Genomic DNA, 24165 nt, shown 5'->3' on the forward strand with positions numbered 1-24165 from the left:
TTTTCACAGTCTTCAGGACACAGTTAAGGGGTAACCATATAGCTTCTACTGTGCAAACTTAATAAATCATAATCTGAAGGGTCCCATAACCTGAACCTTGCTTATCCGTTGGATTTTTACAAACTGGGAAGGATCTTTGAAAACATGACAGTCAAACATTGTCATTTTCATACACCTGTCCAGTTTAAACTTCCAAAGTCATTTTTGTAAAAAAATTTCCTCTTTTTGAATATCTGACCGGTGTTTTACTTACTGAGCTGCAGTGGAGGGACAGTAACACATGCATTTACTTTGTGAAACTCAGACTGCTGAAGCCTCATATTAGCTTTATATTATACTTGCAATACTTTTAAATTGAACTTTGCACAGTATAAGTATAATAATAATAACTTTGAATTTTGCTCCCCATCACTTTCATTGGCAGCACATTAGGAATGAATTTCTTAACAGCCAGTGTGACCAGGATGAATTATTACAGCAAGTAAAACCTCTTTCAATGTTCATACTAATACCTAACTATTCTCTTAGCACAGATGTGAAAAATTGTGCATCCATCCTTTATTACTGACCCAGGATGGTTTAGACAGTTTAAACTAGGCTAAAACAAGCTTTTCATTCATTTTAATATCTCCTCACATAAATAATATGATGCTTTCATAGTCTAGAAATGTGACTGTCTGAAATGATAAGCCTGTCTCTTCATGTAGACATCAAGTGTCATGATGTGAAGGACACATCATCTGTGTGTCATAGACTGTATTTGAGAGAGGGGGGGGGGGGTTTGTCTGTCAGGTTCAGGTGGTTAATTAATGCAAATTTTTTCAAAGAACAAAAGTAAGTTGAGAAGAGTGAGAAAACAAGTACCAGTTAAATAATACAAGTATACAGTAGTATAAAAAATGAAACAGTGTTTCCTGATATCATAATTTCAGAATTATTGCCATTTATATAATAAGTGATTAGTGATCCATTCCTCAACATCATGGCAAGAAACACCCTTTGTTTAAGAATAATATTTCTTTAATGTGGCTGTATGGACATCCCACCATCAAAATTTGACAAAACTGTCAACTTTCACTGACACTGACGGTGAAGGGCAGCAGTTTTCCAGTGTGCTCTCTCTTTCTATGGCTGGCTCTCAATCTCTTGCTTCAACATGGGTATATTGATTTTATAATAAAATGAAATCAAATATTTGATAGTGGTGACCATTATGAAAGACAAACTCAATATTGAATGAAGGGGCTGGCCAAAGCAGCGTAACAGCTGATTTGCTGCCACTGTGTACACACATGCACAGGTGAGTAGCAGTTCAGGAGCAAATCAGATGACAATAACCCTACCTTCAGTCAGCTTATTGGGTGTGTCACTGTATAAGTGAATCAACCAATGTTTGCTTTATGATCCAATTAGACCAAACAAGATTTAGTGTTGTGGTGGCAATGAAGACATCAAACCAACTAAGCTTGGATCTTTACTGCTAGTAAAAAGTGAATGCCAGTGTTTGTATTAAGTGGAGGCACTACACAGGACATACAAGAGACGCTCCTTGTGGGTTTGCTCCATGCTCTTTATTATTGTCCCCTGTGCAACACCAGATACTCACACAAGGTCTGGGTTTGAGTTGGACTGCAGAGTGAGCTGCCAACTAGTGCTCAGCACCTGTGGGAACTCCTTCAAGACTGTTGGAAAACCATTCCAGGTGACTACCTCATCAATCTGACTGAGAGAATGCCAAGAGTGTATAAATCATCAAAGCAAAAGGTGGCTACTTTGAAAAATATAAAACATATTCTGGTTTGTTTAACAATTTTGTGTTTACTACATAATTCCACATGTGTTCCTTCATAGTTTTGATGTCTTCAGTATTAATCTACAATATAGAAAATGATAAAAAATAAAGAAAAACCATTGGATGAGAAGGTGTGTCCAGACATTTGACTGGTATATCACACACACACACACACACACACACACTAAGCCTATCCTGCTGTCATTATATGTGTTGAAATGTAAAGGGTGCCCATGGACAAGACATTGGATGTGTGCAGAGTCATGGTACAAAGATACACCCCTTGTAGCCTCTTCTCAAATCCACATCTTAATTAGTGTGAAGCATTCACAGTATAGTTCTTCTAACTAGGGCCAGAGCACTAGCGTGCGAAGGCCCTACTGTAATCGTAGGAACTATAATTATTCCTGTGGGGTCGTTCATTGGTTCAATAAAATTGCTCCATAGCGCCCCCTTGGACATCCTCAAAACCCCCTTTTGATGCCTCGCCATGAAACAAGAAGTTGTGTTTAAGGTGCTGTAACTCAGCCATACTTTGTTCAATCAGCACCAAATTTCACAGTGATGGTAAGGGTCCCGACATGAACACACCCACATGTCAGTATAAAAAGTTATAGTGCCACCTACTGGCAACAGTAGCAGGTTGACATGATCTACTTCAGACTTGGTCTGAAAAGCCTTAAGGACTTCATGATGACTTATTGTGAAAATTTTGATGTTCCATTGAAGGGTGTGTCTGTGGCGCTGTGGCGAATGTTCGATGTTTCGTCATTAACCAGGAAGTTGATGTGACTCATGCATACTTCTGACCATACGTCATATGTCTGATCTGCCCCAGATTCCACAGGTTTGACAACAGACCTGTCCTGAACACACCTACATTCCAATATACATATATAATCACAGTGCCACCTTGGCAACAGGAAATGATGTGTTTTATCAAAGTAGATTGATCTGATTGACCTCAAATGTGGTCAGACAAGCATTAAGATCAAAATGGTGCTGAACTGTGAAGACTGTGAGTCTTCATGGGACACCCTTGCTGTGTTGCCATGGCAAATTTTGATGCTGCGCCATTAAACAGGAAGTTGATGTAACTCCCATATGTACTGTCCAATCTGCCCCAAACTTGAGATGCTAACTGCTAACTGTCATGGCCTGAACACATCTGCATGCCAATAGTGGCAGTATGATATAATCATAGTGCCACCTATTGGCAATAGGAAATTATGCGTATATATTTGGCAATGATGATGCAAAATGATGAAGTGTCCAAACTCTCAATTTACTGCTCACTTTATAGTCAATTATTTAGTGTGTGTGTTATACTGTGGTTAATGAGTGAACAAGGGAGTGGTTCTGGGGACAGCCTGTATTTCCAAAGTCAAAAGTCAAAGTCAAAGTCAGATTTATTGCTCTTAGACTCATGGTGCTGCAAGGTGAACATAAAAGTAGAAAAATATATATATAAAAAAGATATTTAGAGAGAAATAATACAAAAAAAAAGAATAAAAATATACAATACAACAACGGGTATACCAAACTGTAATATGGGCATGTAATATTGTTTCACATTAAAATGGTTATAAACACAATGGATAGCACTTTCACTGTATATAAGTATATTTGGTCAAAAGACCAAACTTGATTCTATGCAAGTAAATTCTTAACATACTGACTGATGCTCAAAAAAATACACAAGAAGCGTGATGACAAGAAGAAACAACTACATTTTACATCTACAACACTAAGCTGACTTCTTTGTCCAGTCCACCACAGTGTCCATTGCTGCTCATGTTAAGGGAATTGACACAGAGACAGAGACAGACAGAAACAAAGATTACCATCCTCTGAAAAAACTAATTTTCTGTCGCTGATATAGTTCCTGAATGAGTTCATACTCGAGATTTCCATGATGATTTCCGGTTCTCAGACGTTGATTTTTTAGTATCTCATAGTAATGGTTCCAGTTTCCAGCTCTGTCTGCTCCAAAGCCAAACACACTGACCTGGAAAAACAAAATTTATATTTTGAATCTAATATGAATTTAAATTGAAAATAACTGTCAATGTCCAATAATAAAACCTAAAATCCATTAGAGGAAAAGCTGGGTGATCAGTAGGATTCAGATATTGATATGTTGAGATATCTTTTTCCCTGAGCATTGCATGGTCTGACCTTGGGGTGAATTTGCTGGGATATCCACTCCTGGCAAGATTAGCAACTGTCTTGACTGTTTTCCATTTGTGTATAAATTTTCTCACTGTAGAATGATGGACTTGGAAATAGCCTTATAAACCTTCCCAAACTGATGGGCTTCCCTAAGATCATTGTTTTCTCCTTGGCATTGTATTCACACATCTAAATGTTCCAAACCAGCAAACTGCCAAAATTTCTGCTTCTATAGAGGTGGTCACACTTCCTGATGATGTCATTTAATTAGTAGCACTGGGCTGCTACTTACTTTCTTAATTCCTATGGAACCAGTGGGAGTGTACTTAATTTTTCTTACACTGCATCTGCATTTTGGTCTAGTGTTGGGAAAATAAATAATAACACAGTGTAATATGTCATGTGTTGTTGTTCAGCTGAGGTTGTATTTAGTTCATTTTAAGATCTGCCAAGGACCAGATGATTTTTTATAATTAGAGTTCATAGAGTTCAAAGAGGGCGTGCTTTCATTTTCACATGACTCTACATTTCAAATCAAGGTTATACTGGTGTGTACAAATACATATAGAATAGGACATAAATAGTAATTTCATTTAGTTTAATTAAACTAATTAAATTATGCAATATTAGTATAGATAACAGATGGATTTAATCATTAACAATAAACCTACCTCATCACACATGTGCATGCTGAGAATCAAAGTCAGAAAGCCAGTGGATGGATAATGTCCCTTGTTTTTTAGCCAGACAAAATGAACATATTTCATGAAAGCTGGGCTGAGGATCATCACCTGTTGAGGAGGTAAGGTTAGCCTTCAAGCTCACATTTATGAACCATTCCTTTTAGCAGCCAATTGACTATGCACATTTATTATTGCACAATTCATCAGATAGCCACAGTGCTGTGCAGAAGTTTTAGGCACTATAAATAAAATGAGGATGCTGTCAAAAATAATCCCATGATTAATTACTATCAACTATCAACTACCATCACATCGCAACAAATGGAAAAAACCTAGATCAGATTAGTATTTCTGTTTGTATGATGCTGGCTGTGTGTTTGGACTTCTTGTCCTGCTGCAGATTTAATCTGGGACTGATCAGACCTGATGGTACTGATGAAGGATAAGAGTAAAAACGGTGCCTAAAACGTTTGCACAGTACTGTATATGTATCAGATTTATGCTGGATTATTATACTCACCAAATCCTTGTTAGCTTTCAACCCTTTTTTTCTGCTAGAGATAACAGGAAATGTTAGAGTCCACCCTCAAATAACCACAAAAATGTCAGTTGTGTTTCTCCAGCAGCAGATATTTTCAGAGAAAACAGATAAAATCTGTTGATACTACACAAATATTCAGCAGAAACATTTGGCATTGGCAGTGAACAGCATGCATATCCATTGAGTATAATATTTCCTTGTTATGATAGTAAGACCATGTCATCTGCTTGGCAGTGCATGTCCCTTAGAAGAAATATTAAAATGCAGGTTGGTTTAATGTAAGGATTGTCATGACTCAAGACAGCTAAGTTAGCCAGGTATTATCTACATCTATATATGTTGTTTGGTTGTCAAAATCTTGAACGCCATATAATCAAATTTCATCCCAATACAGAAACAAATATAGATTTTCTTTTCTTTTATGTACAGATTTTTATGACATACCTACCCTTGAGTGAGGGATTTAAGGAGCCACTGTAAATCACTTATCTTGAATGGAAACAGCACAAGGTGAGTGGTGTTGTCCAAATTAGTGGAACTTTGTGGATACATCACATGATGAGTTGTTTTAGTTCCAACGTCTTTTTCAAAGCCTTTAGTTCAGCCGTGGTTCATTCTAAATGACACAGATTATATACTTGTTTAAATCATGAAGTTACATAACAATTATACAGTGACTGAAGTTCACATTACATAGTAATATGGAATCAAACTGCTGTTTTTTAAAGCTAGTAATTGTTGGAATTTTAAGTAGGCACCAGTTATCTGCTGATTTCACTGAAAAAGCTGGTGATTCATTGTACCTTATAACGATTTCATGAAAATCTATGAGAGGTCCATAGCGGGATCCATTCAAATTACCAGAATTCCCCACCACAGCACAAGTCCTGCAGTGGTCTGGGCTGGATTCTGCAAAATCTGGGCTGGGTGGGAACACCTGAAAAATCCTCTCCACTGTGGTATTGTAGTAACTGAAGCTGCGTTTTTCAAACTGTATGCCCTATATGCAACAAAACCAGATGTTCACTTCACCAACACCAGCAATAAATAACAATATACTGACTTTTCTTTCTTAACAGGAAAACAGAAATAATAGCTAATTATAGATACCATAACACAATCTTTAAATGTAAATGTTAAAGAGTTGACATTTACCTTCCACCATGTAAAGGTATCCTGTGAAATATTGCTTTTCATTGCCAAAAAGGGCTCAGGAGATGCATTCATAAGCTCACTAAACCATGGGTCGTACTCCTTCAAACATTTATCACATCCACAAAGACTTGCATTCTGAGGGGGGAAGGAATCATGGTACACAGATAAAATCCAAGAGGATTTAGAAAACACTGAAATGGCAGTGATACACAGTAGAGAAATGAAAACCCAGGCTTTTCTGGAAAGCATCTCAGCAGTGTGACGTCGTTGAATAAGGATCAGAACCAATCTGTAGATAGAATATGTGGTGCGATATAAAGGTTAGTCTAGATTCATGAATATGAAAACCAATCATGAATATGTAGAATTTACTAACACTGTGACAGTTGAGCTAAAACCTCAGGCTGGTGGTCACTATTTAAAAAAATTCACTGTCTTCGTCATAGCAAATATAAAACTGATGGCAGTTAGAGATGGACAAGAGGAAATGAAAACAGGGACAAAAGGCATGACTTTTGTGCTGATAAAAGACATCATGATGCTCACAATAGTTTTTGTGTCTCTGTCCTAACTATCAGGGTTGTTGGTGGTAATGGTAGAGGAAATAAAGTTCGCATAAAATTGTGTATTTTATGGAAGAAACTTTTGTTGGGTCAAAGCCTCCTTTCACTGTCACAGAAGGCAGATGCAAACTAACAGATAAACTGCCCTGTATAGTGAAAAAATAATAGACTGTGTCAAACCTTAAAATGTACTCAGTAAGGTGTGCTTGTAATTATTCAAAGTGGTAAACGTAAATGTATGTTTTTGCTTTCACAGAAATTTTAAAAATATAAACAATATTATGTATTGTTAAATGAAAAAAAAACCTATAATTAATGTCTGAAATATACTTTTTATCACTTGTATTTCCTGCCACCAAAAAATGTAACAGTATTATTATGAAAGAGAGCAGCATAGAAGCATACATTAAAACTCAGACTGACGGAAAGTACTAAGTGTCTACACAAACAATAGTTTCCATTTTGCATGAGTATTCAACCATCAGATTAATCATTCTAACAGCACACCATCATTTGAAATATGTTAATATATGTTTTATTTTTCTCTTACCTGAGCAGATTTCGATCAGAGAAGACTAAATGATGAGACTGATATAAGGGAAATATGAGAGAGTCATTTTATTGAGAACGAAGCAGGCTTTGGCGATTAGACCGCGCGTGGCAAGAAGAGGATCGCCTCGGATCTCCTCGGACAGCAGGCGAGCCTGACCGAAACTTCCCATATGCAGAGAACTAGAGGGATAGGACCTGAAGTTGTCAAGGTCTTGTGGAGAAAACTTCAATCGGGAGTAGAAGGAGGTGCTTGGTGTCCGCAGATGGGGTGGTGAAGGGGTCGAAGGCTGAACGACAGCAGAGATAACAGCAGACATAACATTTTTGACAGCTACCCAGTGATTAGCTCGAGAGGCGAGCGTGTTTGGTTATGATTGAATGAGAGCAGGAGAGTCTAAGAGGCGCTGATCAGTGAGGAAATGGTGCGTCAGGTTTAGGAAAACCATAGGTGAAATCGTTTGTTATCGAGACGATCTTTAGGATCGATAAATGATGTCATTTAATTTCATAGAATGAACACATTGTCCACTGTGGACACTCAATGATGGTACAAGTGTGTTGTCTGTCGCCCATACAGACCAACACTGCTTGTTTCTTTCCTCACTGTTTATATGTTAGAGACTTGGATCTGCCCTTCATTGAGTTTGGTCGCTAACCATGGCTTCATTCATTCATTCCCTATCATATATTATACTGAGTAATCTCATGCTATGTCAACAGTGTTGACATAGGTTTTTCTGTCTTTAATCTTTGGACTCCCTTGGCTACCACTAAAAAAACAAAACTTAATACCTCCACATATTGGCATGTGATCTGTTTGTCTTGTTAAATATTGTTTAGCTGGAAGGTTGCCAAGCAAGATTTCTGTCTCATCTAACCCTGCAAATTCAAAGCATCTGCAAGCAATACACGTAATACAGCACAGTGTAACTATATCCACGTTTGAATGCCCTACCTTATAAGTGAGTTATCTGCTGATACCTCTTTCTTTCCTTCATAATACTGGAATTTAGACTGACAGCAGAATAGTTCCACATTGTTTTCAGTGGTCCATGTTAGCTTGCCACAGGGGCTGAAGGTGGGGGCAGGAAGTTTGGTGTGCTTAGTATATAATTGTGATGAGCCCTGGGTTCCTCTTTGTTTTTATTCTGGTACCAACCCATGTCTCTGTTTGCTCTGCAGCTAACTGACTGTTGTGATCTGGTTCTAGGTTACCATATTTCTGGCAGTGGTCCAGTCACTCTCTGCTCCTCTCCACAGGCATCCTGCATCCTGGTCTGGTGTCTTAGTTCAGCCTTATATTTTGTTATGCACCTTACACCTAATTCTGAATTCAGGGGGCTGAAGCCACTCCCAGGTGACATTGGGTAAGAGGGGCACACCCTAGACAGATCCCCAGTCTATCACAGGGTTGATATACAGGGTTCATATAGAAAGAAACAACCATTCACACCTACAGTTTAAAGTCACCAATCAACCTGACCTGCATGTCTTTGAACTGTCAACTACCCATGCAGGCACAGAGTGAACCAAGGTTCCAACCCAGAAGCTTCTTGCTGTGAGGCGACAGCGCTAACCACTGCACCACAGCGCACCATGCCATCTTTAATACAGATTTCAGGAAATGAAATGTGGCTGGGACAGAGGGGCAGTTAACATCCAATGGCTTTATGGTTGTGGTTCTAGCCCTGTACATTTGTAATGAGGTAACTTTTTTGTACTTGCAGATTAACACTGTTGGCCCGCTTTTTCCACACAAATGGTAAAATACATTCATTTGTTATATATACACTGGAGCTTATTTTATAGAATGGAGTCACAGTTATTTGAGCTTGCCATGAATTTTGTACAATCAATGTTGCATATACTCCACAAAAATATGTCTAGTATAGATCATCCATTGTTTTTAGAACAATGATGAAATGTTTATAAACATATAGATTTCATGTGAAAGATTGGTCTAAGAACACTTAAAAATCATCCTTTTTTTCCAATTGAAAATTCTGTCACTGTGACCACAAGAAAAAAAATCTCATTTAGAAGCCTCAATAAAACAAATATTAGGTATTTATTTACCCACATTTACTCCACAGTTTCAGGCTATAGATAAACATATCTGATCTCTGTGTTTCTGAAAATATATTAATATGAAAATATATCAGGGCTGTCTACCAGGCACATAACCCAGATGAAGGAGTGTGGAAATATCTACATGTGTTGCCCTACGGCACCACCTGGGGAGTTTCACCCCAGGAAATAGTTAAATACTTTAATGATGACAAAGTCACACAAGGTTCAAAAATTACCACAGGGCACGAGACGGTTAAGAAAATACACAAATCGGGCTTTATTTTACAAATAACAATAGCATGTATATATTATGAAGTCAGTAAAACCATCTGCTGTTCATCTAAGAAATACACTTGGGCCAGAGGGGAACTGGACAGGGTTGGGGTTTATCACGCCAGTCCAGAACCAAAATCAAGGGAGGAGGAGAAACTAAACTAAAAGACCTGTGGCACCGCACACTCACACCACTGATTCGTGAAGAAAACCCACCACCAAGCCCAAATGTATATTAAACAAACTGAGAGCCAAACTGAACTGCGTGTAAAGAGTCAAAACAGTAGCGTCATCCAGGGAGAGGAGGCGGAGGAATCTATTAACTTGGGCTTCACTAGCGCAGCGTCACGGAGGACCGTCTACAGAATATTAACAATCAGTGGGGCAACAGATTCAAGAGAGGAGAGAGCGGACAACACCGACTTACCACACGAGGGTGCAAGCAGGACGGGCTTCCAGCAGGGCAACCCAGCCCGCACTGCAGCAAGGAAGAAGTGTCACCAATACGCATACATACCTAACCTGCAGTATCCAGAGAGAACATGCAAACTCCACGCAGAAAACACCTGGGTGAACTGGGGTCCAAACCTGCTGCACCACTGTGCAGCCAGCAGATTAAAGTTTATTATGGATTCAAACCTGTGTCACCATGTTATTTATTTCTTGAATGTATCATTAAAACTTGAATGTATCAATAAAACTATTGTCTACATGGAAGTAAAAAAGGCTGAGGTAATGGTGACATATATTGTACATAATTCTGTGTATTTTGTGCATAAGATAATCATATGCATGTATCTACCAAAATGAACAATGAGCCGAATGACAGAAAAAAAGGATTATTTTCTTCATGTAAACAACAAATCAATTTCCATTGCCATTTTCAATATTTGTGAACCCTAACAGCTGAATTTAAACTAGTTTTGTTTTTGTTTTTTTTAGAAACATATTTTATTTATTTCAAAACCGTGTTCCCTGTTGTAGTAAACAGGTTAGAGCAGTCTGTCAGCTTTCACATGTCAAATAAATGATTTAAGTTACATGTTTCACCAGTAAGCACCATATTATCAGAGATTTTCATTCATCCATTATCTATACTGCTTATCCGTTAGGAGTCATGGGGGGGCTGGAGCCTATCCTATTGGGCAAGAGGCAGGGTACACCCTGGACAGATCGCCAGTCCATCGCAGGGACAGCATATATAGACAAACAACTATTTACAGAGAGAACAGAGAGAACATGTAAACTCCACACAGAAAATCCTGGGGCAAGTTTGAACTCGGAATCTTCTTTCTGTGAGGTGACAGTGCCAACCACTGCACCGCCATGCCGCCCACTTATTAGAGATTGGGATTTGGGATACTGAAATGAAAATCAAAACAGTTGCATGATCCATGAGTTGAGAACTGGATGAGTTTTGAAGAAGCACCTGGAGTCCTGTTTGGGACTGTCTCTGAATCAGACTAAACCGTGTGCTGCTCGTTTCAGAGACCAAACCAAAGCCAAACCAACCACCAAGTCATCATCCTTGAAAACTCCTCCCTTAGAAACCAAAACTAATGTTTGAAAACACATCTGACGTAAAATATTACCTTTGTGTGGTTTCTTGTCTGCATACTGTAAATGTTAATTCCACCACCTCTGGGAAACACTCCCCAAGGCAGAGCTATCCTTGTGCATTTGTAGTAGAGCCAAGTAAGGAGGGAAACCAGAGGTGACACAAAATAGAGGCACCGTACATAACTGCTTTAAACTGCTGCTCTAAACTTTAAAAGATATTTTTAATGTTTTGCCAGAATGTGTGTGCATTTCATCCAGCTATTGGATATTAGGATGCTGATGCTTGCCAAATTACACAGTTACTCTGTCAACATACTACATTTTACTTCCAAGTGTGTCTCAGCCTTCTAGGATGAAAACATGACATACCTGTCTGCTAACGTGATACAACTGATAAAGCCCTCAATACACACAGACACAAGGAAACTGCAGCCTAAAAAAAGCTGTGTCACAATACCAGTGCAGGTGATGTACAAATGTGTTGTGTAAGAACTGAGTGTGTCCCCACCTTGTTAAATACTTTAATGATGACAAAGTCACGCAAGGTTCAAAAATTACCACAGGGCACGAGACGGTTAAGAAAATACACAAATCGGGCTTTATTTTACAAATAACAATAGCATGTATATATTATGAAGTCAGTAAAATCATCTGCTGTTCATCTAAGAAATACACTTGGGCCAGAGGGGAACTGGACAGGGTTGGGGTTTACCACGGCAGTCCAGAACCAAAATCAAGGGAGGAGGAGAAACTAAACTAAAAGACCTGTGGCACCGCACACTCACACCACTGATTCGTGAAGAAAACCCACCACCAAGCCCAAATGTATATTAAACAAACTGAGAGCCAAACTGAACTGCGTGTAAAGAGTCAAAACAGTAGCGTCATCCAGGGAGAGGAGGCGGAGGAATCTATTAACTTGGGCTTCACTAGCGCAGCGTCACGGAGGAGGGGCAACCCACCTGGGTGAACTGGGGTCCAAACCTGCTGCACCACTGTGCAGCCAGCAGATTAAAGTTTATTATGGATTCAAACCTGTGTCACCATGTTATTTATTTCTTGAATGTATCATTAAAACATGAATGTTTCAGGTTGGCATATATGAAATGTATGTAAACACTGTTCTCTTAAATGAATAAAAAATTTGATACACTCATCTGACTCACCCTCAGTTGCCATATATGCTCAAAGTCATAAGCTTATTAAGTAGAGATGAGTGTGGGTGTTTGAAGAATGTTTTCTGCCCTGTGTCTTGCCTCTAAGGTGACACATTTCTAGTAAAGGTTGCAGACATTACCCAGGAAAAAGATACTCACAACTTGGGTTAAAGACTTTTATTTCCATCTAATATTCATCTTAAAAAGCGCTGGAACATTTGTTGACAATATGACAGTACACACAGTTCACTGGTCTGACAATGGCTGAACTGGTGGAGAAAAAATAGCCATCTACACATGAATGTGAGGGAGTTACAAACCAGCTCTGTGAGACCATGCATCTAAAAAGACATTAGTTTTCACTACGCAAATAAAATAAACCAAAGCAAGAATTTAATATTTGAATGAACCACATCCTTGCTGCTTGATGATGGCTGATGTTAAAGCTATTAACATGAAATATTGACATCCTTAAGTACTATTTTGGGGATGAACACACAAAAACACTGTGTGTAGTTTGATCAGATCAGCAACACAAGCGCAGTCGCCATTATATGTGTATGTGAAATGAGGTTTTTCCCAAGAAGCCCCTGCCCAGTTTAAACTGGTGAGAAGAGCCCATACAAAAATAAAAATACTGAGATACATATATATATATATATATATATATATATATATATATATATATATATATATATATATATATATATATTCTACAGAATGTACCTGAAATGAACACATCACAGAAGTACTCATCTCAAATGAAAGCAATCAATGCAAAATAAAAAGTGAGTCACATGGTGTCACTGTGTGTCAGTGAGGCATTCATTCAGTGTAAACTAGCTGTTCTCACACTGCAGTGCGTACTAACCCTCCAACCTTACCTTCCACCCAGTTCTACCGACTGCTTATCACAAACTATCACGGTTTGTCAACAGTAGTGTGTTTTCCTTCTGTCTATTTTTTTCTGTTTGCAGTTTTTTCTTCTTTTCTAACCAGGTAAGAGGAAAAACTAAATTTAACACATTTAAATTGATGGTAGAAATTTATAATTATCCTGAGAGAGATACAATGTTGAGTTTTAATTGGTTGAATGCTCATCAACAAAATCTTTAAAAAGCTAGTGATTAAGTTATGTTACTCAAGTCATCCATTATGAATATGTTTATTTCTGTATTGTTATCTGGCATAACACTTTTACAACAATACACTATTAATGTTACTGCTGTAATTACATGTCAAAGAGGCAAATGAAGTGAAGATTTTTTTGATAAAATAAAATGCAAGCGAACAAAAATATCCATTTATTTTTATTTATTTATTTATTCATTGACTGACACTAAGTACCATGACTGTAATGCTCACAGCATATACAATTAAATACTCACTGATTATCTTGCGCTGTTCCTTATGCAACCTCCTGAAGAAGTTAAACTGCAAAGCATTTTCTTTTTCTTTTTCTTCTCTTTTATTCCTTGTTTATTAGATTGTCAGCTTGCACTGTAGGAAAATAAGCAAACACAGAGTCATATTACTTTCTGAGAAAAGTTTTAGTAACCCAGTGTTCTATGATAAAACAACTTATTCACATGTCCATGTAAATGACTGAGGGCTAGTTTCAGCTGCATGTTATTTCCAGTCCTTTTGCTCGCATATTATTGAGGGAAAATGTTCATTCCAGGTGTGCCTTGAGCCAACAATGCACCAACAGGTTTACACCTGTAAATACTGGGTGTGGCTGTACTGTTGATAGCAGAGGATATTGTTTGTATCAAATCTAATCCTTTTCTGTTGTCCAATAATATTAGATATAATATATATAATTTATATAATTCATATATAAATGTCCACTGGTGACCTCAGTTTGATATTTAATATGGTGTATAGTAATTAATTAATTGTTTTGCTGTTAACTTGACAGGTTTTCCCACATTCATATATCAACTTACCTGTATATTTCACCATTCACTGTATCCACAGATTGGATGCTGCCACGATGGTTTCCACATTGAGAAACACCAAAGTTTTTTTCCTGCTGTGTATCTCTGCATTTGCTTTGTTTTTGAGCTCTTCGTGGGATTTGTCTGTATATTACCTCAGCCTACAGAATTCAAGCCCTTGTAGCTGTCAAAAGTGTTTAACAGACGGTGATCCATGCTTTAGGGAACTTATCACTTCATCTCCCAAGCCATTTTTGTCAAGAAAAAATGCGATCTCAGAGGACATTTTCAAGTGGTGGAAGGTATAGGTCAACTCATCTTTAAGGACGCAGCAAAAATATTATGAGTCTGTTTCACTGTTGTTTGTTTAGGAGACTCACTGAGTGATCTGTAGTCAGGAACCGCTGCAGTCACATTTAAATTATAATCCTTTAGATTTCAGTTCTGGTTGGTTTGGCAAGTGCAGTTTAATGCAGCCTGTCATTTAACATCTCACAGAGGCTGCTCCTTTTTTCAGTACTTCCTACAGTATCTAAAATTGCAGTTTCTCTGAGTGCTTCACAATAAAAGCCAACCCATGTTTTGCCTGTTATTTGTTTTTAACATGAAGATGTAGCAGTAGGAAGTGATGTTCTTTTTCTGTTATGTGTTTTAGGGCTTACAGGGTGAACAGCGCAACTTCACTTTCTACAATATAACCATAGAGAACCTGTTTAAGGTCATCCCACCCATTCCAGATCTTGTAGAGCCAAGCCCTAATCGTTGCAGGACATGTGCTGTGGTGGGGAACTCTGGTAATTTGAAGGGGTCAAACTATGGACGTCTGGTAGACTATCATGATATTGTAATAAGGTAAATCATAATCACAAGACTCATCCTCACTACTGCCACCTTTAAAGAAGATATTTGTGAATTTTGCTATTGCCATATACCCAATGTTAGCATTAACAGCTGTTTACTTATCAGTCTAAAGACAATGTTGCAAGTTAAGCATCAAGCTTCATTTCTTTTCTTGCTGTCTCCAGGGGTGGAAAGCAATGCCAATGTTTTGCGTTACTACCTTGACGACTTAGTACTGCACAGAGGGCATATTTTAACCTCTTGTATTGAAAATGCAGCAGTGGCTTAAAACTCACATTAAGCTCTTAAAAAAAAATGTAGTTTCACCAATGATGAATCAAATGCTGAAAAATGTAGTAACTTCTAAGGGTCAGAATTTCTCTGCCGCAAACAGGTGGTTGGCAACACTTTTGTGTACATGTAATGTGAACCTCAATCGCCATCACTTTTAAATACATGATATTAAATATGTATCTCCCTGTACCATTTAGAATGAACCGTGGCCGTACCAAAGGCTATGAAGCAGATGTTGGGACCAAAACAACTCATCATGTCATGTATCCGGAGAGTGCTACCTATTTGGACAGCACTACTCGTCTTGTGCTGTTTCCATTCAAGATCAGTGATTTACTGTGGCTTCTCAAGAGTGTAAATCCAGGGTATGTGTGCAAAGCTACTTGCTGTATCTATATTTATTGATTTATCTGTACTTTACTATATATTTAATTGTGGGAGAATGGAAAACCTAAATGGGTAAAAGTAACAGCATTGCATAGATTTGTTTGCATGAAATTTCTGATTTTAACAATTCCTCCACTAAGCACTGAATGCTATGCAAACTAAACTTTAATTGCAATCCAGTTTTAGATTAGCTGTCAAACCGCTGTACTGTTGATCACACAATATAGCAAAGAATACTGACTCACGGAAGTTGTTGCTTGTTCTTGCTGCATGGGAATTACAGTGCCACGTTCAGTTTATTTGCTGCAGGAACAGTCTCTGAACTTTTTGATTGTATCTTGTATCTGGAATTTTCATTGGTTAAAGCTCTGCACTGTTGACCTGAAAGTCCTCTGTTTGGTGCTGTGAAGGTCCAATGGATGAGTGACCCCTTGCACACATAATCAACAATCAAATGCTAACAGATGCTAACTTGTCGCTAACACTATGGCTATCCTTCCTAAACTGACATGAAATGCTACAACAACCTGCAACTTCAGTTCATACTGCTATAACAGCTTCACATTAATTTGACACTTGACAACACAGAGTCTCTAGCAAGGTAATAGTACATGCAGCTTCACTGTCACATAGGGTAAGATCTCCTGTTAGCCAGCTCAAGGAGGCATTTGAGCTTTGTAGACATGTTGGAAAGCAGTTACATCTCAGTATTCACATGGTAATTAACTAGCCAGATTATGTTTTGCAGTGACCAACATGAATCTACCATAACAATGCAACATTTTAATCTGAAAAACTAGTGAAATGTTGTTATTATCAAATATGTCCATTTTCCACTGCATTGAGCAATTAACGTTTCCTCCAACAGGCAGAATGGTGCTGCAAAGTCAAGGAGGATTGCTAACAAGGATCTGGTGGGTATTTCAAATGACCTTGAATGACATCAACACTTATAGATATCTGATTAACTTATCCAGCAATACAACTGCATTGTATCATGTATTCCCAACAGAGAGGAATGGTTCATAAATGTCAGATTAAGGGCTTGGTCTTATTCATAACAGGTGCTGATCCTCAATCCAGCTGTCATGAAATATGTTCATGAAACTTGGCTGGCAAAGAAGGGCAAATATCCATCCACTGGCTTTCTGACTTTGGTTTTAAGTATGCTCATTTGTGATGAGGTAGGTTCAGGTTGAATGACAGTTGGGGAGAGAAAGAGCACAGACACACATGCACACACACACACACACACACACACACACACACAGATAATGTTGAATGATTATAATCTAAGCACAGAGAAGCTGTTGACTTTAACTTTCCCACACTCTTTACCCTCTGTCATGTGTCCACCTGCAAACCACTTGTTTAGAATGTTATTTCATAGTATGCAAAAAACGAATCACACTTCCATTGTTAATTGTGTTCTAGTGGAGACTGACTGCAATCATAAAACATATATGTTATCTCTATTGTTTGAAATTCAGATAAAGGCAATATATGTTAATGGTTTATGAAGTAAAATTTTATTTCAGAACTGCTTTTTAAACCCCAAATATGTCCCAGGTCAATTTGACCCGAGGAATACCAGAGGGTCCCAAAAGTGAAGACAATACAAGGATTAAAGTTCTTTACCTACTTTTGTATTCTAATTAGTTTTAGAAAAAAAACATTTAAAATCTGGAAACAATACTTTAGATTACATTCGGCTGAGATTCAAAGTGTAATATTTGTTTTCTCAGGTCAGCGTTTTTGGGTTTGGAGCAGACAGAGATGGAAACTGGAACCACTACTTTGAAATGCTCACAGACAAAAAGCTGAGAACTGGACCTCATGCTGGAATGCATGAATATGATGTTATTATGCAGCTACACAAGAAGAAGAAAATCCAGTTTTATACAGGATGGTAGTTTTTGTTTCTCCCCTTCTCTCCACATCACTTGTATTAACATGAGCAGCTCCATGCACCACCACTTAAGCTTTGCCCTTGTGCTAGTCATTTTATTGTTATTTATTGAGCATTTCCCTGTGTTTTTGTGAACTTCAATTTTTTACAGCGAAATACATTTTGTCATCTAATCTTTGAATGGATTAGGTTAAGAAGGAACATATATTTTGAATGAATTAACAGCAGCAGACTCTCCAGGAGGTGGCTGGAGTGTATGGCATATAAAATGTGAAACTTTCGCACAAGAGAGCGTTCACATCTAGAGTCTTGGTTTAGGCAACAAAAACTGTTACATAACTCCTTTATTTCCATTGAGAACTACAATGGTGGTTGTGAATGTAAATAAAGGAGTTACGTCTGATGTGAACATTTTCTGTATTAAACCAGACCATAATCTTTGCCCAACCTCAACCAAGTGTTGCTGGTGCCCAAACATAAAAACAAATATGTTGCATGTAAACATCATACTTATGAACATCGAACTTATTTGTGACTTGCCAAACACACCAATGAACAATATTTCCTCATTACATTGATAGAAAATGTAATTCAGTTGCAGTCACTTTCCCTATAAAACGTATTTGCTCTTGCAGATTATTTGTATTGAAACATAATTTCTCAGAGATGTAGGGGTGTTGCATAATACTGACTCTCCCTTCATGAGGTTTCACCTTTCCTTGTTTGATTGTGTGATGTATCTGACCGAGCACTTTACTAGGACAACCTGTACACCTGCTCTTTCATGCAATTATTCAAACAGCCAATCACAAGGCAGCAATGCAGTGTAACTGACAACAGCCTGGAGTTTACTCAGAATAGTGTGGGAAAAACAAGAAACATCCAATGAGCTGCAATTCTGCCTTAGAATTGGAATTCTGCCCCGAATGGTCAGACTAGTTCAAGCTGACAAAAAGGCTACATCAACTAACCACTCAATACAAATGTGGTGAGCAGAAAAGTATCTCAGAATGCACAACACGTCGACAACAACAGACAAGACCACTCAGCCAACTACAGAAATCTACAGCTGCAGAGGGCACAGGCTCACCAAAACTGGATGGTTGAAGACTGGAAAGATGTAGCCTGGTCTGCTTACTGACAACAGTCCAGGCTGTTGATGGTGGTGTAATAGTTTGGGAAACATTTTCTTGGCCTACTTTGAATTACTTCCAACATGGCAATGCACCATGTCGCAAAGCAAAACAGGTTTTGTGAAGATGACTGTTAATTCATTGTTAATTCAGTGTAGGTCAGTAACCCTTGAGTCACCAGATCTGAACAGCATATTGGGATGTGCCAGAACAGGGGATTGGCAGCCAACAGCTCTGTAGAAATTATGTGATGCAATCATGTCAACATGGAGCAGAGTCTCAAAGGAATGTTTCCAACAACAACATAGGGAGGCTCTAGCCAGTACTAGTATGGTCTTCCTATATACAATGCTTGATGAGTGTATCTGTATTGTATATTATAGAAAATGTAATGTAAAGAAATAAATAATGAATTTTCTCATTTAATTCATCATTTATTGTGACATTCTGCTGCCTGCTTTACAATGTTTGACAATACACAAGAAAAGAATGACAAAACATTGAAGTGGAACTATTAAAACTCCTAACTTATAGTACAGACATCAGTACATAAGTGTTGAAAGACCTAAGCTAGTTTTGTCACACACACTGTTCCTACTTCTTCCCCTTTAGGAGGCTGTCTTATCATGTCAGGAGACTGTGAGCCACACCTGAACCCACTTGTTTCCTTGTTATTACATAGGAGGACTGAAGCAGTCAGATCTTAAAATCAGTTTAATAAACTTAGCTTACTTGTAAAAACTTGATTATTTGTATGGTCTCCATGATTTTGTCCTGAATTTGAGCTGGTTCATGAATTAGTTTCTTGTGACATTATCAAGAAAATTGCTTGGATTTTACAAAATGGGAAGGATGGAATGTTCATCTATGAAAAGGTGACAGTTGTTACTTTCACTTGTGTGTCCTTAATTTTAAAAAGACCTTGTCAATGTGCACACATGGAGCAACACTATTTCTCCATTTACAAAAAAAGAAAAAAAAATCACCTTTTGGCACAGTCACAGTGGCTTCGTAAATATTTTTTCATTATTATATTTATTTATTTGCTGTAATCATTTGTAAATTTCATGCTGACAATCATCTGTGCAAAAATAAATTCTAAAGTGCAGCAGAAGCTATTATGAGGCTCCACCAACCTAAATCTAAACAATAACTCTAAACCTAGAGTGGGTAGCTTCCAAGGTTACCATCTTTTTCCAGTTAGACTTACTATGGAAAACAAACATTTGATTTGACAACTGAAGCCCTATATTCACCTCATATCAAGTTTGAAATGAATCTTTGTACAGAATAAAGACTTGGGCTTCTACTCTATCCAGGATGAATTTACAGCAAGTAAAACCTGTTTCAGTCTTCATACTGGACCCGAGTATTGTTTTTAACACAGATGTTGTGGACCTGCCCTAATACTGACTCAAGGTGGTTTAGACAGGTTAAACCAAGTTTATGGCTTAAAACAAGCTTTTATCCCTTTCCATGTGAAATTGGTTCCAAGTTTATTAAATAGATTATAAAAATGAGCAGGCATCAGAATTGGCAAAATATTCAACATGTAATCAAAACCAACTTCAACAGTTTTGATATTACACACCTAGATAAGACATACATATTAAATTGTGCATATTTAACACACTGATTTGAACAAAGGTAGTTTAAATTAGAGCTGTAAATGTGAATGAGATGAACATGCATCTAGAATTCCCCTCTGTGCTCCATGTTAGGGCAACCTCACAAGGGGAGGGATAGAGACAATAGATGTTATGACAGGGAGGTTACAGATATGGCAGTGGACTGTTTCACAACCTTCTGAAAATAAAGCAGGTGCATTTTTTTCTTTATCAGTAGCTAGCTTGTCTTCATATTTTTCTTCCACCTACAGCTACACCTCTAATGGACACTTTTTTTGGAAACCAGTTTGAATGAGGTGACAAAAATATTTGTGGATAATCATTCAGTGATTAATAACACTACATTTTTCAGTTTCTGTCAAAATAATGAGGAAGTTCAGTTGCAATTCAAAATGCATTTTAAATTCTCTTTTATGAGTAGGATAGACATTGAAGAGGTTGGTAGGTGGGTGGCTCTTTTTTTTTTTTTTTTTTTTTTTTTTTTTGCAGTTGGTTTAAAATGAAAAGTCTGGTGTGCTTTCTCAAGAATAGTAGTGATGTTGTCCCCCAACCCCAAGTTGAAGTAGACTGTCGTTCCAAGGAATTTGAAGCCTTCCACTTAATGGATTTATTTTTTCCAATATAAGGTAGGGTTACAACATCAAGACCTACAGTTGCTGGATTTCAATGTTGTTGATGCCCAAGGGTCTCCACAGCTCCTGTGAAAGTCTGCTACTAGTTCCTTGATTTTGGCAACATTTAATTCCAGGTTGTTTGTGTTAAGCCAGTCCACAGAACCTTAAATAAGTGCCAGTGACCTCTAAATGTAAATGACTACTGGATGAACAGCAGGCTCCCTGTCCTGACTGTCATCCAGCAAGAGGAAATGAAGAGGATAGTTTAGGTTTGATTAAACTGCATCAACAGAACTAAAAATGCAAACTGATAAGGCTCTGGGACAGCAGTGGAGAAATGTTTACATACTTTACAGGAACAGATCTATAGTTGGCTGTTTGGCTTCACACAGTCTCTCACTCTTCACACACTGTCTTACAAAATGTGTACGTATGTGTGTATATATACAATGCTTGGGAAAGTATTGAGACCCCTTCAGTTTTTTCAAGTTTTGTTGAGTTGCAGCCTCATGGTAAAGGCTCTACACTCACCTCATAATCACAAATCACGCATATCAGAGCAAAAAACAAGCCATGAGGTTTAAGGAAGTTCCTGCAAGAGCTCAGAGACAAGATTGTGTCAAGGCAGAGATCTCAGGAAGGCTAGAAAAAAATGCATTGGAAGGTAGAAGGGCCTTGGCCTTGGGTGACCAAAAGCCAGATGATCACTCTAGCTGCGCTCCAGAGATCCTGTGTGGAGGTGGGAGAAACTTCAAATCTAATGAATTTAACACAGGTGGATTCCAGTCAAGGTGTAGAATGAACTCAGTCCATCTATAGAAATGTGAGCTAAATTTCCAAGTGCCATAGAAAAGGGTCTGGTGTATAGGGGTAGTTTCAAAGTTTTTAGATTATGATTTCAAGAGCAAACAAACTTCAGGCTGGACATGGTCAGTCATATATTACAACCTAGCTTAGTATAACTAGGTTGATTTCCCGTAACACAAATCTATTTACAGCATATTTTAACACATTTCAAGGGCAACAAGAAGAAAACATTAGCTTTAAAACTATGTCAGTGGGCAGTAGAGTAGATTATCTCTGAAGTGATATCTCTGCTCCTTCTCTCAGCTTCTTTTTGTTTTCTTTCTACTTTCCATAACCTGCTTCCTCTCTCTCAACATTAGTCTTTCTGTCCGTTTCTCTCTCTCTCCTTCTGTATTCGCTGCCTCTGTGAATTTGTACTACAAACTATATTGCTCAATGTAGTCCTCTAACTACGTGATTCAGTTCTCTGCCTGGTCACACAAGCAGTGAGTTATTTTGCATTTTGATCATTCTACTGACAAGGGAGTGGTATCTCTACCTACTAGATTTTCCCTGAAGTAAGAAAAGACAGCTCAGAACAAGTTATGGCTAAACAGAGCGTGAGAAGAGAGATCAAACCTGATGATGTGAAACCACATGTTCAAATAACAATTGATACACTGTGTACCGCATTATGGCATCATTAAAAACAACACACTGGGTGACATTGCCTCAAAGGACATGTTTCCAAAAGATTTGGTTCATGTCATGGAGACAATAGCTCTTGTGAAATGGAATTTGTGGGGTAGCATAAGAGAAACAATAATTTTTGATATCTGCTGACAGGTTGGTATGTTACAGTTCCCACCTCATCATACTCGCTAATACATTTTCTGTCAAAATAATGAGGAAGTCCAATTGCAATGCATCAAACCCATATATGCATAATAACAAGTATATCTTAAATTTTCAAACTAAAATCTTCTAAATAAATAATCACAATGTAGATTGCACCACAGATTTCCTCAAATTGTCTTGGAATCTGACCCTGTCCTCTACTGTTTATTGTATCTCATCGACTTCACCACAGGCTGTGTTGAACATACCCATCAGTGAAGGTTACCAAGTCCAGTCATGTGGCGAATGGAGGCTGAGGCACTGGAGGTGAGTCCAGTAGGTGGACCGCTGCTGGTAGGTTTGCTTTTTTCTCTGATGGCAAATGACTGCCCGTGAGACGTGTGTATTTCTTGCTGTTAAATGATCCTGGCTGGTTTAGCTGGACGTGGATTACAGTTTTAAACCTGCCCAAAGAAAGCAGTGTGGAGGTTCTCTCCTTTAATACCAGCTGTAAAAATAATCAAAACAATGAAATCCAACTCAATAACTAGTCTGTATAAAGTTTTAAGTCCAGAGAATTTGATTATTACATATTTATGTCCAAAAATGTCTTCTGACTTTAATTACCTAGTTTAATTACTTTACTGGAAAATAAGTAAATATCAAACTCAATTCCTGATGAATCACCCAATGTCCTAAAATCTCAAAAAATGTCTCGTCAGATAATTAGACCATAAAACTATTTGACAACTGTGCACTCCAACCCAGTTAAGTATTCTTTGCAGGGTTTGTATATCACAGCATTTTCACAAATAATAAGGAGGACAAACATATCAATAACTATAGGATGGTTACATAGCTGCTACCCTCAGTCAGCTTACTGGCTGTGTGTGTTGATTATACTTGCTACAATGATGTGGTAGCAATGAAGACTGTAATCATCAAAACAATTAGGCTCAGATCTTTAATGCTATTAAAAAGTGAATGCCAGTGTTTGTTTAGCACGAGCCTGCTGCTACTCAGTTGTACTTAAGTGGAGCTATTTGGTGTTTTCACTTTGAGCACATTTCACACTTGCTCATGTTCACATTACTGATATTTGTAGTTTTAACAGTGACAGTGAGAATAACGTCCTTCAGCAGTGATGATTGAAAAGGGGGGATATATTATAATGTAAATGTCTGACACTCTTTATTATGGTTGTACCAAGTTTTAGTTAACTTGTCAATGGCAGTAAGTTTTATGAATTACACTGCTGATCAAATGTAAGCATCTAGTG

General features: G+C 37.9%; 1 protein-coding gene and 1 pseudogene across 1 annotated transcript; one reads left to right on the top strand and one right to left on the bottom strand.

The window, feature by feature from the left end:
* Positions 1–3183: 3183 nt before the first annotated feature.
* LOC108879386 (CMP-N-acetylneuraminate-beta-galactosamide-alpha-2,3-sialyltransferase 1-like) lies at positions 3184–7830 on the bottom strand (annotated as a pseudogene).
* Positions 7831–13344: 5514 nt separating this feature from the next.
* Positions 13345–19447, top strand: LOC108879385 (CMP-N-acetylneuraminate-beta-galactosamide-alpha-2,3-sialyltransferase 1). The gene is made up of 7 exons (XM_051069212.1): positions 13345–13517; positions 14499–14760; positions 15114–15310; positions 15790–15957; positions 16848–16893; positions 17044–17163; positions 17725–19447. Exons 2-7 carry the CDS (start codon positions 14515–14517, stop codon positions 17890–17892), a joined length of 945 nt encoding a protein of 314 aa, XP_050925169.1. The 5' UTR covers positions 13345–13517; positions 14499–14514; the 3' UTR covers positions 17893–19447.
* Positions 19448–24165: the final 4718 nt, after the last annotated feature.

Source organism: Lates calcarifer, unplaced genomic scaffold (genome assembly GCF_001640805.2).
Source record: "Lates calcarifer isolate ASB-BC8 unplaced genomic scaffold, TLL_Latcal_v3 _unitig_645_quiver_944, whole genome shotgun sequence".
NCBI lineage: Eukaryota > Metazoa > Chordata > Actinopteri > Centropomidae > Lates > Lates calcarifer.

Bases quoted from the DNA above. Each gene is read 5' to 3' on its own strand.
- LOC108879385 (XM_051069212.1), top strand. From the start codon at position 14,515: ATGGTTTCCACATTGAGAAACACCAAAGTTTTTTTCCTGCTGTGTATC. The intron at 14,761-15,113 runs GTATAGGTCAAC...TATGTGTTTTAG, and splicing joins ACATTTTCAAGTGGTGGAAG to GGCTTACAGGGTGAACAGCG. The intron at 16,894-17,043 runs GTGGGTATTTCA...TATTCATAACAG, and splicing joins GGATTGCTAACAAGGATCTG to GTGCTGATCCTCAATCCAGC.